This window comes from Artemia franciscana, unplaced genomic scaffold (genome assembly GCF_032884065.1).
Source record: "Artemia franciscana unplaced genomic scaffold, ASM3288406v1 Scaffold_1353, whole genome shotgun sequence".
In the NCBI taxonomy this organism is placed as follows: domain Eukaryota; kingdom Metazoa; phylum Arthropoda; class Branchiopoda; order Anostraca; family Artemiidae; genus Artemia; species Artemia franciscana.
In genome coordinates this window covers 1-18,183 of record NW_027062800.1, presented here as the reverse complement: position 1 = coordinate 18,183, position 18,183 = coordinate 1, and the positions used below count along the sequence as shown (strand labels likewise).

The 18,183-nt window shown below is 34.0% G+C and overlaps 1 protein-coding gene across 4 annotated transcripts in view; it reads left to right on the top strand.

Annotated features, from left to right (window-relative positions):
* LOC136042483 (monocarboxylate transporter 14-like) overlaps positions 1–15,409 on the top strand; it is a 66,659-nt gene extending 51,250 nt beyond the window's left edge. For 3 of the 4 annotated variants that reach the window (XM_065727451.1, XM_065727452.1, XM_065727449.1), the window contains exons 3-6: positions 1,227–1,370; positions 4,616–4,821; positions 8,202–8,469; positions 12,623–12,687. In XM_065727451.1, the coding sequence (XP_065583523.1) occupies positions 1,227–1,370; positions 4,616–4,821; positions 8,202–8,204 (353 nt within the window). In that variant the 3' untranslated portion in view covers positions 8,205–8,469; positions 12,623–12,687. Of the gene's footprint in view, positions 1–1,226; positions 1,371–4,615; positions 4,822–8,201; positions 8,470–12,622; positions 12,688–15,276 lie in introns of those variants that run through there. The other variant, XM_065727450.1, reaches the window with a different exon arrangement.
* Positions 15,410–18,183: the final 2,774 nt, after the last annotated feature.

Here is an 18,183-nt window from a genome sequence, read left to right as displayed (position 1 = left end):
GATTGCATGATAATTGCAAGGGAGGCTTTGAATAGATCGGGATGGAGAAGAAGCATGAGTAGCTGTGTTCGTCTCAGGAGGCTTGGTGCTGCAGTGAGTTGTTAGTAGTAGTAGTGATTGTATGATAATTGCATGAGAGGCTTTGAATAGATCGGGATGGAGAAGAAGCATGAGTAGCTGTGTTCGTCTCAGGAGGCTTGGTGCTGCAGTGAGTTGTTAGTGGTAGTAGTGGTTATATGATGATTGCATTTACGTTTACAATAACTTTGGTTAAAGATTTGCGTTGATTTATGATGATCGATATTGATTTCTTTCACCTGTGGGTCTCCTTTTTGTTCTTCATGTTGTGGCCCTTGTTTATTTTTGTCTATCACTTTTTTCTTCTTTCTTTAGGCTTAAAATTTAAGCTGTCAACGGCTTTAAACTATTTAGTAAAATCTCACGAAACCTGGTTAGTAGGCTATATTGTTGAGGCCAAGGGTCTCTTTAACCGTTATTGAATTCTGACTTTTATTGTTTTTTTGTCAGCTTCGATAAACGCACCTTTTCTTCTTCTTTTCTGCATTGCTATTGTCATAAATACTTTTACTTTTATTTATGTTTCTTTTTCCAGTTTTACTAGTTTTCGTGTTTTTCTTGTTGTTTATTATTTCTTGTTGTTAATTAGTTATTGCTTAGGACTTTTGAACAAAAATCCATCTTAGGCATCACATTTTTGTGTTTTTTCCCCCTTAAATTGATGTATACGCTCAAAAATAAAATATTGGGGAAAAGAATATAAAAGAAGGGAAAGATTTTGTATTTTGTTGAGGAACGTGAAGAATCGGTAGATTTGAGGATGGGATTTTTTGAAGAGGAAGTCTTATTGATGAATCCAATTAGACAAGAATAATGAGAAAGCAGGATTCTGTTGAAATTCTACAAGCTGGTGAAATTCCTGAGATTAGTCCTATTTCTACTTACCTTCTAGTATAAATTGTGTTTTCAGTATTTATATTATTAATTTTGTTTTTATTATTGTGTTTATTACTATTAGTTAGTTGTATTATATTATATTTAATAATATTATTATTATTTATTGTCATTATTATTATTATGCTCGTATTATTTATTCATGTTTATTGCTATTAATAAACTTCACAATTACAAATTTTACTTCATTTAGTTTACAATAGTTAAATGCTCAATGATGTAAAATTAAGGTTTTCTTTTTGTTTTCTTTTAAGGTCCGTTCGTTGGTGCACTGTCGGACGTTATTGGTTGTAGGCTGACTTTGATAATTGGAGCTATTATTGGATGTTTATCATTTGTTTTGGCGTCCCAGGCAACAAACATCTATGTACTCTTTTTAACCTATGGTGTTATGGGAGGTAAGTAAGGTGTTTGATAACTTCTAGCATGTTTGAAAAGAATTGCATTTAATCTAAAATCAAACCTTTCGTGTATAGGAATGATTTTAGTATTATAAAATTATTATTTTTTTATTAAATTATTAAATTTTAGAAGGTGGCAATAAAAAATTACAGAATACTTTTTTTTAACCTACGGTACAATGGGAGCTAAGTTAGCTGTTAGCCAATTTCTAGCATGTTCAAAGAAATGGTGAATTTAAAATTAAAAAAGCTTTCATTTATAGGACGGAAAAAAACTATTCTTAATATTTCCAAAGGGTGAAAAAGAAAAACAGAATTATTTGTCTTATTTTTGATGGTAAGAAGGATGAACTAAGTAAAAGTAAATTATGACCATTTGATATCTTAAAAATTATTTTGCGAGTTTCAGCGTCGAATGACTGTCTGTTAGACAAACGGCCCTTTAGCAAATTTTCTGAGCACCACAGGGAATTCCCAAAACAGTTTTGGTAAAGGTTGATAAGGGATATTGAATGTCACAACAGTTCGAAATGCTAACGACAGGCTAGTTTAAAGTAAAGAAAACTTATAATCTCTTACTCATTGTTAAAAAAAGTGTTGTCTATTCAATTTACATACAGCATAAATAGTATGTCAGGTTTTCTGGCAAGGTTTTCAGTTAAGGTGGGGTGCGCAACAGGAAACTCCCAAAACTGTTAATCTAAAGATACTTCCTTTGAGTGGATTTTTCACTTTTTCCAAACAGGTCTGGTAGAATATTTTTAGGAACTGAGCTTTCCTTAATTTGGAGAAGAAAATTCTACTCCTGTCAATTGAGAAACCAAAATTCGAACTTTGTAATAATTTCCAACCAGCTACGAAACAAAGAAACACAAGCAGGGTACTAGGAAAAAGAAACAAAAAACTTCAATCTGCACAAATATGACAACCATTAGCGGCAAAACATTTGGATTAGCGGGTGGGAACAACCCTGCGAAATAAAAAGCATTATCAGCTAAAACAGTATTTAATCTTTCGATGGACACAGAAATATCCGTAGCACCGTATTTACTAACAGAGGTGTGAAATCGATGCAAATAAAGTAGGTATTTCAGATACCGAAAATGCATCACTTGAATTGATTTTAATTGCTTTTTCTCGGGCAGAGGGTACATACCAGACATAAAACGGAGTGATCACAAAAAGTACTATAAGGACGTGCAAGCGCTCGACGTGAGTAACGACCACGATTAGAGACGATTTTCCCATGGCCTATTTGAATGCTTTGTTTCATGTCGACAAGAGCCTTTTCAGAGAGCCAAGAAGGCCTACTGCAAATATGGATCCCAAGCCCATTAATACATTAGCACATTGGATTGAAGAAGATCCACATGGCAGTGCTAAAACTGTAGATGGCGATTTTACATTAAATGCTAGGTAACCACATTTATCAACATTCAGACCTAATCCTATGCGTTCTACTAATCAACAAGAGATTGTCTGGGCAAGCAACATAGTATATATCAGTGTAGCCCAGAAAACAGGTAGATTCGATATTAGTCAACATATGATTAATGCACGTCTTGAATAAATATGGGGATAAATCTTCCCATTGGCGAACGCCTGACCTAACAGGGATATTTCAAAACTTACATAATGATGAAAGTTCACATCATTAAGAAAATTACATGATTAGAAACTTAGAGAATGATGTTTGGTTTATTAGATCTCACTATCACTGGCACAAAACTGATGGAAGTAAATAAATTTTGTTTGATTGGAGTCAAGAGTTTTTCTGGAATGCAGGCGTCGGCTTTTAGTTTTCTGTCGTTTATTCGGATCTCTTATCCAAACTCTACAAGTTGTGGCATATCACCCTATCATTTCTAATCAGTTGGCACAGACCCAAAAAAATGTTGCGATGGACGAGAGAGGGTAATTCTTTAAGGTATCGCATCGTTTTAGCCTCCTTTTGTATATCATATATTTCGTTATTTCTTTTCTTATTCTTTGTGTTTTCCTTTTTTCTAATTCTTAGAATTCTACCATTTTGTTTTTAAATCTTTGCATTCAAAAGAACATGAGGTGAATTCAAACTGCTAAATTTTCTAAGGGCTATCCAGATTTTATTCTTAATTCTGGTGGGTAAGATTTTAAACTTTAATTATCAACTTTGTGGCGTTTTATTTTTCATTTTTACTATTCCTCCTAGTTGGGATTTTCTAATAATAAGGAAAAAATATTTTCTTCCTTCGTATGTCCATAAATTGATTGAGAAAGAGAGAGGGAAAATATCTCCAAATCTACGCTCTGGTAGAAGGGGAGGTCACCCCTCCCCTAAGAGCAGCCCAAAGGACCCCCCAGGAAAAAAACCTTAGCATACATAATTGGAAATGTTGTTAACTCCCAAGCAGTCAATTACCACAATCCTAAACAGCAGTTAACGTATGCCAACCGAATATACAACAGAAGCTTCAGTATGTTTCCGATACTCATAGGGGAATTTTCATTATATATTATTTTTTATTATTATTTGTTGTATGTCTGAAGCCACGCCAAAGTTTCTTATTTTGCAAGTTGCATATAACCTGGTTTCATAAAGAAGACGATTTTAAATTTCCTTACAGGATATCCTGTTCTTGTCTCATGGCTGTGGGATCAAGTTGAAATATACTATAAAGGTTTTTGAAGGGGTTAAGGAAACTTAGAATTTTGTGCTTGGGGAAAGGGGGCAACATGTTTTTGTATCCGGTCCTCAGTGATGGCAACGATTTATTCTAAAACTATTGCCTTAAACGTTCTCTTCTAATTTTGCTACAATTACCGTGTAATCACCTTGATAGATTTATGTTTCTATTGTAGGGATAAAAAGATAAAGATAAGGTAACAGGCTATAAAAAAAGAACCGTATGATTTCAAATTTTTCAGTTTGAATTTGATATATTTAAAAAATAGATATACTTGTAGACTAATTTTAACTAGTTCAATAATATTTTCTCAAACTATAGATTTTTTTCAGAGAAGAGATAAAAATATATTGATTTTTTTTTGAAGATGAATGATTTCAAAATTTGTATATACAGATTTTATATTTTGGAAACAAATTAATTTAAATCAACAAAAAAGACGTTTTCTTATGGACATGGGACGCAAATATAAAAAAAAATGCTTCCTTATATTTTGATCGTTCACTCTACGCCCGTCGTAATAAGCTAGACTCATTATTTTTTGGATCTGTTTTTAAGTATATTTTCTGTTTTCAGGAATTGGACTTGGCTTGATTTACTTGCCTTCCCTGATGCTAGTCAATTTTTATTTTGAGAAAAAACGTGCCATGGCCACTGGCATTGCCGTATGTGGCTCAGGCTTTGGAACTTTTTTGTGTGCCCCTTTCGCCGCTTGGCTCCAAGATTCTTATGGCTGGCGTGGAGCTCATTTGATTATCGGTGGCCTTGTACTCAATTGTTGTGTAAGTATGGAAGTAATAGTACTGAACAAATACTTAAAACACTATATCGAGACTACTGCCGTAATAAAGACGACCACTCGTGCGACAGCTTTGCCTTGAAATTGCCAGTCGGTTTTCGAATGGCCTGACATGGTTCTCTTGCTTTGTAAAGAAAGCTATTTTGTGAATTCGCGGCCATAGGTATTTTTTTAGCATTAAGTTGAATGTTTGGAGATAGATTTTAGGTTGGAGATAGAGGAAGTAGCTATGCGTTGCAACCGATTATAGAAGAAACTAATTATTTGACTGTTACCTCTCAATCGCAGCTAAAAGATGTTGTTCTCGAAGTACAAAAGCCAAATGATGATGAAGAGGATGGCGCAACTGCCAGGTTTATGACATCCTCTTTAAAAATTTACTAAAAAAGTTAAACTAAATTGTTTGTTAACAATGTAATTAAATTACTGTCGCGAAGCATGAACATTTGTTTTCCTAATCTGAAATGGATAAGGAATGAAATAAACTAATTCAATCTCGACATAGTATTGTGAATGATAATCCAGAAAATCAGTAAATATGTACTTATTATGGTGAAAGGCCAAAATATGATGAACGTCAATATTCGCTGGTTAAGAGTCCGAAATAAGGACATTTAACAAATATTCCGGACATACACCAGGTGACTTGGTGTCTGTTGACATTCACCATGCACTAATGGTGAATGTCGAGCAATTCCGACATTTATAATATTTCGTGACCTAACCTGTCACCATCAAACCTTGAGCTTAAACTAACCTGTCACCATCAAACCTTGAGTATTACATAGCCTGTTACCATCAAAACTTGAAACTAAACCAAACCTTTCACCATCAAACCTTGAGCCTAACCTGTCACCATCAAACCTTGAGCATAACCTAACATTTCACCATCTAACCTTGAGTGTAACCTAACCTGTCACAACCAAACCTTGAGCATAACCTAACCTGTCACCATCAAACGTTGAGTATAACCTAACCTTTCACCATCAAACCTTGAGTATGACCTAACCTATCACCATCAAACCTTGACGCATAATGGAACATTTCACCATCAAACCTTGAGCATAAACAAACCTGTCACGATCAAATCTTGAGCATAAGCTAACCTTTCACCATCAAACCTTGAGTATGACCTAACCTATCACCATCAAACCTTGACGCATAACGGAACATTTCACCATCAAACAGTGAGCATTAACAAACCTGTCACCATCAAACCTTGCATAAGATTGACAAAGCTGACTGGTCCTAGTCGCTTGGTGTACGTCCGAAATATTTGTTAAATATCCTTATTTCGGACTTTCACCGGTGAATGTCAACATTCGCCAAATTTTGGTCTTTCAGGGTAACATAATTATAATTTTTTACTTCTTCGCGTTTTTTTTTAGTCTCATTGTTTTAATTACGATTTTTGACATTTCAAACAATGACGTTAGTATTTGTGAAGAACGGGTAGAGTTTGAAATGCCTTATAGTAAATTATGCACCTTTATATTTTGCCTTGTTCGATTAACGAAGCTTGATCCCTTGCAACGATGAGAAATCTCAGTCATCCTGGAGAAATTTGTAACCTCTCGACTGACAAGTATGGCTTATAGCGCGCAAAGAGTTTTTGGCGAGTAAATATTATAATATACCGTTGTTATACATGTGCAAGCTTTATCCACCGAATTGCCAAACACTTATTTAGAAAACATTTTGAGCTGTTCAGACAAAATGGGGTAGGGGTAGTGTTTTGGGTGTTAAGAGGTTTGGGGGGGGGGGGTAGGATATGTTCTGCCTAGATTTTTTGACCACTTTGATTTAGAAAAATACCTTTTTGTTTGGTATTTTCATTGAAATGCCTTTTTTGAGTATTTTTTTGGAGATATTGAAAAAATGACACATAAGCTCCACCTAGATTCTGAAAAAAATACCTTTGGCTCCCCTCTAAGCTTTTCGAATTGACACCTCTGATTGTCACCGTTTGCTCTTTTGCCCCCCCCCCCCTTGAATCTTGGAATCACATTGTTTGGGGGGGGGATAATTACACTAAAAATTCATTTTTGGGCATTTTCTTGTCGAAAAAATGATAGGTTCCCCCCCCCTATTGATTTTAGAGAATTACATTTGCCCCATCTCCTTTGTAAATTATCGTGCATTGATGCCACTAATCGTTGCTGTTTACTCTTGAGTTCTCCAATAGGTAGTAGGAATTTCAAAACAATGAAAATTTTCAAAATAATTCACATCTCCTGAAGGATTTGATTATTTTTGAGCTCCAGGTCCACTTTGGATATTTTATTCTTTCGCCGTTTGTTGGAGAACTTAAAAATATTGGATTTTCTTTAGTAGTGAATATGAACCAAAATTATGGGACTCTGTTTTACTCATTATTGTCAGCTTCTAGCAGAGACTTACACTTTTAACAGAAAATTGGTTTTGGGACTTAAAAATTTCAAAGCTGAGAAAAGGAAACTGATAAAAAGGATGTAAGGGCTGCTAATGACGTGCAAGAATTCTGCTTATTGTAAGCAGAGAGTCGCTAAGGAAAGTATTTATTTATGCTCTCTGTAAATAACTAAGCAATTCAAGCCTCACATTAAATTTTTCAAGATATACTGGAAGCTTGAGAAAAATTTTAAACAATAGAAATTCTATAAAAAAAATGGACTTGGAATGACCTCATTCAAGGTCCTAAGACCCAAGCATCACCGAAGCGAAGCGAGTGCCATTCATGTGTGCTGACGACCAGAGCTGCCGAGTGCAACGAATATAGTGAGTGAAAGGGCGCTACAAAAAATTCTTTGATATACATCAATTTAAGACTAAAAGAAAAGTTTCTGACTTGTAAGGGGTCATGTGACACCTATAATTATTTCATAGATTTTAATATAGGGCGAGTTGTTCTTTTTGGCGATGTATCTAAACTAATCTCGGTTGTTTTTTTTAGGGGGGAGGGATGGGGGCATTTGGTGCCTCATAAAAAAAACTAATAAAAATCAGCATAAAAGAAACTCTGCGGAAATTACGATAAGTACTGATGTCATCATGACCAGTTTTTGCTACCTACTGGCTTCCTAATAAAGACAATTAATTGAAGAACATTATACTTAAAATACAATTAAAGATAGAATCGAAAAAGCAGATATTCATAATTAAAGCAGACTAATGAAGCAGAAAAGTTCAAATATTTAGAAAAACTTAATGCTTTCCCGGCAAAGAGAAGAGTTCAATGGTTGGGAGAAAACCCCGCACTTTTTTTTCATCTATATTATTATAGTGTTTGAAAAGCATTTATATTCCTGTAATTTAACTGTATATATATTTTTTTTCCTTTCATTGTATTTGATTTATTATTTATTTACTAAAATATTATTTTAGTGAAACAAAAGTTGTTAATGAACCTGATTCATTGAAGAAAGATCCAATTGGGAATGGAATTGAAATTGTGAAGAAAAACAGCGAAAATAGAGTCACCACAAATGGCACTCAGCCGCCCAATGGACTACCCAGAAATATGACCCAGCCAGTTGTTGCTATCCAAAGGGATTCCATTAGACAGAACGATTCAATGCCCATTATTGAGAATAAATTCCTTGCTCCAGCAAGGTCCATCTCTCGTGCCAGTTTTTCAAGGACTCGTCAACAGGTAAGCGAAATTAACTATAAAGGTATCTACGTTTTTAAATACCCGCTATCCAACGGGTACCCGTTATTTTTCTAAACGGTACCTGTTATTCAGTATGCCCCATAGTAGTACAAGTTCTCCTTTTCTCATTTATTTCTTTAGTATATTCTTTTACTTCCCTAATAATATGCGTGTCTTCTTTCACAGCTTGTGGTAGCGTTAGCAGACAATATGAGGCTCGACTGACTGAGGATTTCTAGCGTCTCTAACTTTCATAAAGTTTGTACGATGTATAATTTTTCTTTTTACACATAACAGAGTTTGGAGGATAAATGATCACATGACTAGGACAAAACTTGAACTAATTACACAGATGGAAACTTGTCATTAAAATTCACTTAAACTCCAAAGGACGTGACTTTCAAATGTCAGTAAAGACCTTGGTTTTTTAGGAAATGGATACCCGGACGTTGAGAGAAACTGACTTAATTTCCGTCTCTATAATCTAACACGGAAGCAGGTTAGGCAATGACTATCTTTTAAAATAAAGTATAATAATCATAGTTTAAACAATGTCGATAAATGAAATATATCTGTATTTTTATATATCCGTTCAAATACCCGTTATTTTTATCAACAGGTACCCGGTATTCACTAGATTCCATTAAAGGAATGATTCACTGCTTAAGAAAATTGAGCTCTATTTGTATGTTCAAATACCCATTAAGTAACGGGTATCTTAACTGGTACACGTTATTATCTTAAAGGACACCCGTTATTATCTGAACGGGCACCCTTTATTCACTAAATTCTCGTAGGAAGAACGACATTTGAAAATAATTATCGTTATCATCTATAATTGACAATTGAAAAAAAAATCCTCAAAAAATAATTGAAAAAAATATATATTTTTATAATTGAATATATAAAAACATAATTATTCAATTATTATTGCATAATTGAAAAAAGCTCCAAGAAGATAGTTCTGGCAGCTTCTAAAGGACTTGTCAACAGGTAAGCGAAAACGAGTATCAAGATTTTAGAATATCCGTTAAGCAATGGGTAAATGATTCGACGATTAAACGATGATTCGACTATTTCTACATTGTACAATCAGGGTCGGTTAGCAATTAATTTTAATTTGAAATCCTTTATTAAGTTTCTTGGAAACCTATTTCGAATTTTGCCCAAAGCAATGTTTGTATGAAAAAAGCCATATAGAAGCAATACTCTCCGCTGTTTTGATAGTGTGTTTAACTCTAGAATCTAATACTAGAAACTACAACTCCTTTTGACTTGTACCTCTAGAAGAGGTCTAATTCCTCTCTAGAATAGCTCTAGCATAATATGCGAAGAAAAAAAATTCCAAGAACGAAAGAAATCTAATTGGCAATCCATTACCGAACAAGAGGATTAAGGGTTTTTTCGCAGATCCATGAATCGTCCAGGGTTGCTAAATGTTGTAAATTAGTATTTTGTTTCTTTTTGCCTTAGCCTCTTGGGACTATTTAGCTTCATTGAACGTACGACAATTGACAAGATGAAATGTAAAAATATATACTTTTCTGTCTTAGAGGATTTACCAAAAAGAGTAAAATACCAACATAAAATAATTAAAAAGAAAATACTGTCTCTAAATTTGTTAGAAAGTGAAAAAAATTTCATTTCCTGTTCCCCAGAAAGCTAAAATTTGTGAAGATAGTGAATAGTCATGTCATATTTTGTAACTAACCAAGGACTGCACTGTCTATCGTGATCACTATGTGCTTTCATGTTTAGTTTTAAGTTTTACTTTATCCAGGTTATACTTTATATATTTTTTGCATATGTTTTTACTCTACTTTATATTTCTTTACTTTATATATTTTTTTGCTTTACGTATTTTACCTTATAATCTTTATATTTTTCACTTTATCCAGGTTATAAAAGACCTGGTAAATAATTTCCTAGCAAGTAAAAATAAGTAGATATAAATTTGAAATTATCAACCAGATTAAAGTAATGAAAACTTTGAGACCCATGGCTAATTAGAGTAAAGCCAAGACATAAAGTTTCTGTTAGAAGTAAAGCTGGCATAAAAATGCTTTTTTGAAAATTATTCTAAAGCTTGTATAAAAATGATTCTTTTTACTTCTTGATGATCATGTCTATCATCCATCCTAGGGCAGAATTAAGGTAGATAGGCTTATGTTAACAGTAATTAAACTGGTTTATTAGTTCTTTTAGACATTTGAAGGCGATTGGAGATCTAAAAACTGTTCAAAAAATGTATGACCAACCAGGTCCACAAGGACATACAGGTAAAATTTAAGGTGGAATCCACAGGTTCTACTCTCAGGGCAACTGAAAATCTCAGTTGCCCTGAGAGTATTGTGGTTCTGCCATAGGGTGGACGTTAGTTCTACTTCAGCTCTGCTCTTGGATGGATTATAGACTATCTATCAACAAGTGAAATGACATCGTTTTTATACAATTCTGAAAAAGGGCTTATGCCAGCTTTGCCTCTCACTCAGACTATCTGTCTTGTTATTAATCCAATTAGCCATCACTGAAGTTTTTAATCACAGTTCACCAAGGTGATTGTAATTCAAAATCAAAATTTTTTGTTTATCAGCTCAACTTCTTTTCTGATTTCAACACTTGAAACTTTATATATAGTTTTGATCTTAATATAAATATTAGAAATATCATAAGAACTCACAATTAATATCCATATTGATAATCATGTGTTATGATGTGAATAGGTAATCTGAATGCACGCTTTTGTCTAGGTCTAGTATAGTTTCCTCTTCATGAGGTTTCTAAATGTGGTCAGGTTTCCCTATGGCCGAGGACAAAAATTCTCAATGTTGATAACTAAAAAAAAAACAAAACAATGGACCGAATCGTATTGTATAATATATTTATAAGGATTGATTGATTGTGCAGTATATGAATAAGACGTGACTAAAAATGAAGACATTATTTTGATTTTGGGTTTTCGTGGAAGTCCCAAACTGGTTGTTACTGTTAGAAAGATTTGCGCTGAATGGAAAACTATTTTTTTTTTGAATCTTCTCACTGTGGATGTAATGCTGACCTTTGAGCATCAAAGTATATCTTAAGACGAAAACTCAACAAAATCTCTGCCTAAGCAGCGAAGCCACGCCGTCTGCGCGCGACTATTGCGTGCCACAAGCACTGTCCACCTTTTAGCCTTTGATCCCAGGATCGCTCTATTGAGGAAAATTTGACCTTCCAGAATAACAGTTAAAAAATTGCATAGCTACTTATCAGGCTGTCATGTCACCCTCTGGTCTGTCTTAAAAGCAGCAGTTAAACCTTGACTGGATGCAACCGCTGGTGCATCTCTGTACACGGTTTTTTTTTTGGGGGGGGGGATCTGCTTGTACTGTCGACCGTAATCTGTTGGCACTCAGGGTTTTTAGCTCATGAACTGGTACTCGGAAGTTTGAACTTTTAAGACTCTTTATTTTTGAAATTTTGCTTAAATTCTCCTGTCATCACCACCGAGGATTTCTGGTTTGCTATTGGCCCTGAAAATTTGGACTTCCATTTTTTTCTAACTATCTAGTGTTTCTTGAACATTGAAATTAAAAGTATTTTTCCTCTGAAATTTCTCATCAGCACTCATCCCTTCGCTTCCATAGCAACGCTAAGCCTTAGACCTGGCCAATGCTTTTGGCTGACCTCATCATACACGAGTGTTGGCCAGATATGACCTGAGCGATCCCGAGCAACTTCGGGTGATCATCGACAGCTAGAGTTTATTTTGTGACCAGCATGTCGAAATTGGAACGAGTAAATGAGCTTTAAAGTTTTTATAAACTGTTAGATTGTTGCACAGTCCACTTATAGCATAAGCTGTTTTTTCATATAGAATCTTTCATGCATTAAAATCCAATTATGTTTTTAACATCCGTTTTACAATCAAAGATTTATGGATGCGGGAATTTCACGGTAGCAAAAATGAAGCTCCGAAAAGAGTGGGGTGGAGGAGCAGTCTACGCTGTTGTTGTGACGTCGGGTGTCTTTGTGTTGCAAAAAGGTGTTTGTATTGTGAGCATATTACCTTGTCAATTATTTTTATTTATTTCTTTAATATAATCAACTAATTAACTTTAATTAATTTATGAAATTTATTTAATTGTTTATTTATACGTTTTGTTTTCAGAGCATTGGCGATAATCACAGTGAATACAGTTTTATGTTCACTGCAAGAGCAACACCCAGTATTGCGTAAGTCTCTATTTTATTAAGAGTATTTTGCTAATTAGGAGAGTTAAAGTTTTATTAAGAGAGAAAATTTAGAGAATTTGTTATGAAGAAAGGGAAACTAACAGCTAGTAGACGAAATATATTTCTATTGAAATGAACTACATTGGAGAGACAATAAGAAAAAATCATCCAGCATAGGAGATCGAAATGATTCGAATTTTATTTTATTTTATTTCTTTCTTCTTTTTTTTTGACACAGCTGATATACAACAAAACTTAAGGATTCTTAAATAGAATAAACATCTATGAATATTGTCTACATTCTATTGGTTGGTAAAAAAAATCAGTATTTTCTTTTTTTTTTCTTAAAAAAAAAATTACCATAAAGAACTAGGACATGTCGCTAGCCATGCCAGTGGCCCTTTTAATCGCAGTTCAGGCGCAAAAAAACTATTTAAATATGGCAAAAGTTAGTAAAATTGTAAAAAAAAGGAAGGACTTCAGTAAGACAAACGTTCTTTCTCAAAAAACTTACCACCTCCTCCTAGACAATTCCCGAAGGCCTTATGACCGTGTACATTTCAGTCTCTTGTTATGGGGATTTTCTTACTAACCTCACTTTCACCTCAGTTACTGGTATTTAAGGTTTTTTTTTTACTTATATAAGTAAAAAATTAGTAAAGATAAGTAAAAATAAGTAAAATAATTGCGCATGCGCCATTTCGCTTCTTTTCCTTGAAAAACAAAAATATATCAAAGTGACAGAACGAGTGAAATTATAAAAAAGGACACTTCGAAAAAAAGTTTTTTTTTAACTTTGCCCATTTCCCTTCCAGGAAATCCCTGAGATCCTATATCCATGGTATCAAAGCTGTACAATAAAGAACTAGGGTATGACGCTGGTCAGGCCAATGGCCAATTTAAGGATAGTTCTGGCGCAAAAAGGATTTTTTTTTTTAAATCCTTTGAGGCGGGCCAATATTCTTTGGATTTCTTTTCCTTAATGAAGAAAGGTTCTTATGTTGTTAAGCACAGGGATATGTTGTTGATTCTAAGCAAAACAACAAGAACTACCTTATTTAAGGTCAAAACCATTTTATTTTGTCTAGATATTGCATTTTATTGTAGTTTTTTTTTCATTGATGTTGCAAGATTAGCCTAAAAATTATCTAACACGAAACATTCGTGTCTTAAAAGTCTCTTGTGTTTCTCTTCGGGTTTTCTGAAGGAAATTCCTTTTGGTTTGATCAGAGCTTTAAGCTAAGGTCTAACAGAAGACGATTAATTTTGGGGACCGTAAATAACCAAATAACGTCATTATGTGAATTAGGTTTGGTATGGTTATGAACCCAAAATTTTCTGGTCTTCCTTGAAACTTTACCTATCAAACAAGGCCTGTATTTTACCAACCTGAAATTGGTTACCAGTTGCTAAGGCTGTATCCGGGGGGTCACGCCCCCCCCCCTCCTAGATTTTTGTCCAGGTCGTAAAAACTAAACTAAGATCCATATAAAACATTTCAATGCGCTTTTTGGTTTTTTGTAGACCTAGGCCCGCGTTCAGCAACGTTCAATAATAACGTTCAGCTACGCAAAATTGCTTCCGTTTTTCTAAGGATAGAGTCTTACAGACGAATCAGATGAGGGCTCCACAAACTCAAGTATCTCATCACTATTTCGATATATACTCGACACATACTGCTTTCGTAACTCAATTTATTTTAAATTTGAAAATTCATAACTCATAGGCTATATTGGAAAAACATCATAGCCACTTTTTAGGGCTATAATGAGAGAAAGGGTGAGACGGATAGGACACTTTTTGCGGACGAAGGATGATAGATTGCCCAAGGTCATCCTTATCGGGCAACCGTCTATGGCTGAACGAAAAGTTTGTCGCTCCCGAAATAGGTGGGAGGATGCACAGCTTAGATGCCAATATACAGTCATGAAAACTCGTATCTTGCCCATGAGAAGCTTTTGGTACAGAGCTCTGAACTTGGCGCCTCCTCCAAGCCCGCGCTCCGACGCGTAGATCGTACTACAACACCATAGGCGAAAACGTAATTTTGTTTTGTTGCATTAATTTTGCAATCGGGGTGAATAGTTTTGTTGAATACGTGCCAGTTTGCTGTCTTCAGCCGCTAGCATTGCTACCGCGCACTGTGTCTCAAAAATAAATCCAGTTTTCATAACGTATTGGTATCTAAGCTGTGGGAGGATGTAAGAAAAGATTTAAGGAAAATAGTAACTTCCTGGAAGGGTTAAAGAGGGGGGCCTTGAAAAGTTTTGGATGGAGGAGGAGCGTGAGTAGCTGTGATGGCCTTAGGTGGATTGGTTCCGTAGTAAGTTGTTAGTAGTAGCAGTAGTAGTATAACGCATAGCTCAACATAGGCATTTTTCCTTCTTTTTTCGTTTTTTTTGCATTGCTAGAACTGTCATTATCCTTCTTCAGATTCGCAAAGTGGAAGACTATACAAAGATGGTTTATGCATACACATATGTCTGCTACATATGTTGAGGAACTTGTATTGAGCCTTAGGTTCGATTGTAGTTTATCCTCTATCAAAAATATCTCTAAAAATATTTTGTTTGATTCTTTTTTTTCTAGATCATCTGCGTCTTTAAGGAGTTTTACGCGTCCTTTGACCCGAAAAGATATATTTTATTCTGGTTCAATCAAAAATATCCCTGAATTTAATCAGTCACAAAATTTATCCCAATTCCGTCAAAGCATGATGTCAATTCCTCGCTCAACAAGGAGATTCACTGAGGTTATCGAAGAAGAGGCAATTGAGGAAGAACGTAAGCTATAGTTTTCTGAATTTTATTGTTTGGAGCAAGAGTGTATCTAGGAATTTTTGCAGAGGGGGGAGGGATTTACGAAAAAACACTATTCAGAATGTATTAAAAATTTTATATGTATTTTTGTTACTTTTTCACGAGTCACACATAAATTTCGGGTGAGGGGGATGGTGGTGTTCAAATCTGATAAACTTCCCCCCCCCTGGATACGGCTTTGGTCAGGGGTCCTACCTTTATTTAAAAAAGGATGTCATTCATAAATAAGCCTCTAATTTGCTGAAATGGTTAAGTTTATGAAACAGGCAGTTTGGAAAAGTGACAATAGTACATGATACACTGACCAATCCTTGCTAATTCTAGTTTTGTTAATTATTATGTTAATTCGTTAATAAATATTTTGTTTTCTTAATTCGTTTTGTTAATTCGAGAATAGTTTTGTTAATGAACGTTTTGTTAATTCGAGAATAAATATTCTGGTTTTGCTAATTAACCAATAAGACAAGAATAATAAACTAATTAGTAAAATAAAAATAAATAGCAAAATAAAAGATAAATAAGATAATAAAAATAAATGAAATAATAGTAGCAATTAAAATAAGAAGGAAAGAGAATAATAAATTTCTGCTTTTTAATTAGTAGGATTAAGACTGCAAATATTTTGGCGCTTCTTCCAACGGAAGCCTTTATCAAAAAAAAAAGAAAAAAAAACAAAACAAACTAATCGAAATTAAACAAAATAAAAATTGGGGAATAGGAAACACAATAAAAAACAAAATAACAGAAAAACTCACATCTTAAAACTTGTGCTCCCTCTACAATTTTGTTACATATCTACAGCAGTAATTTGCTTCAAAAGGTCAAGATACTTGTATAAATGAATCCATCAGTTTCAGGTCTATTCTATTAAAACGCCAGAATAATCATATTTCTTATACTTTTTTTTAATGTTCTAAACTTACTTAAAAATTAGGAAATTTGTATAGCTATTTTCGACCAATTCTCGAAATGGTGTTCTTTCTAAAAATACTAATTTCAAAAATGTAATTTGGTAGAAGAATAAAGCTAAATCTTGCTATCGACAAAAGCAGAATTTTCATTTTAGGACTAAATATTAAAATTGAAGGATTGATGAATAAAAATCATCGTAAGAAATTCCACGTGACAAAATAACCTACCAATAACAAAGACAAGGAATGCGAAATTTTACGGACAAATTTGGTTCAAATTCTTTATTTTAAAGGTTAAACTGAAGAATTTCTTTTATTATTATGTTAATGTCAGATTGATTAGAAATTTGTCGGCTTGACAATTCAGCCGAAAATTAATTAAGAATTAAGCTAAGATACAGTAATTTAATTATAGTAAAATAAAAGAAATTTAATTTTGAAATTAAATATTCACTAGTGAATTGAACTCTCTCCATATGTTTGAACTCTAGGTTTCGGCCTTTCTCTGATTCTTATCTTATTCTATGGTTTCAACAGGTCTATCACGTATAACATTGTGGGTAAAATTATATACGATAAAATAATTTGTCTTTGTACCTTTGTCCTAGCTTTGCACCTTGTTCTTTTAAACTAATCAGGACATTACTACGGACTCTACGCTGTCAAGATTTCAAGATTCAAGATTTTATTTAAACTTCTGTACAACACACACAATATATAAAAAAAAGGGTCAAGCTGGAGACACAAGGTCGATTGACAAAGACCCGGTATAACAATATAGCACACCTATTTGACAGAAAAAAGAAACAAAAACAAATGCATAAAATAAATATCAATAAATCCACGACTCGCCACTAGACGGGAACCCACCCACAAAACAACTGACACTCGGCAAATATAAATCCGAAAAACAAAACAAAACAGTGTGCAAGCGAGGGTGACCGATGACTGGCAACTTATTTGAAAAAAAAAAAATAATAAAAAAAATAAAATGAGCCCACCTTATCAATATCAAACAAACAACTATTCACTTTAAGATTTTTTTTATTACTAATTCTTGAATTTATTTATAAGGATAGAATGAAGTTGCTTTTTAATATGTGGGAGAGATTTACTGCAGTCAATATATGGTAGATAAAAATGCCATGAACCCATGATCGAAAAATATGGCGAGAACCGTGATCTCTCAGTGGTTAATTTCAGGTGCTGCATTCTCCATTTATTACGGGTTTCATAAACATGGTCAGGTTCCTCATGGAAAAAATTTCTCGTACGAAAGTACGGAGGCAGTTCTGAGCGGTTATATTTTACCTTGAATAAAAAAGAATGAAGAGTGAATAATTCTGAAACAGGCAAAATATTAGTTAATAAATATATAGTTTCAGTTTTAGATTTATTTGGATAGGAAGAAGGTGACGGTAAATATCTTTGCAAAATTCGAAGAGCCCGGTTTTGAAGAGTCTGTAGCGGTTTTATATGATATTTGAAAGTTGCTAAATAAATTAGGGGACAATACGTAAGATGGGAATGCACCAAGGCAAAATAAATGAGTCGTAGAACTTCATAGGGGAAAAAATGCTGAAGCCTCCTCATTACACCAACTCCTTGGGCGATTTTAACGCGTGATCTATTACAATGTTCTTTATAAGATAGATTTTCATCAATAGTTATACCAAGATACCGGAGTGAAGTTACCCTTTGAATTCGAATATCTGTAGCCTGATCAATTATAGTTGAAATTCCTTTTGCTTTGTGTCCAAGTCTAC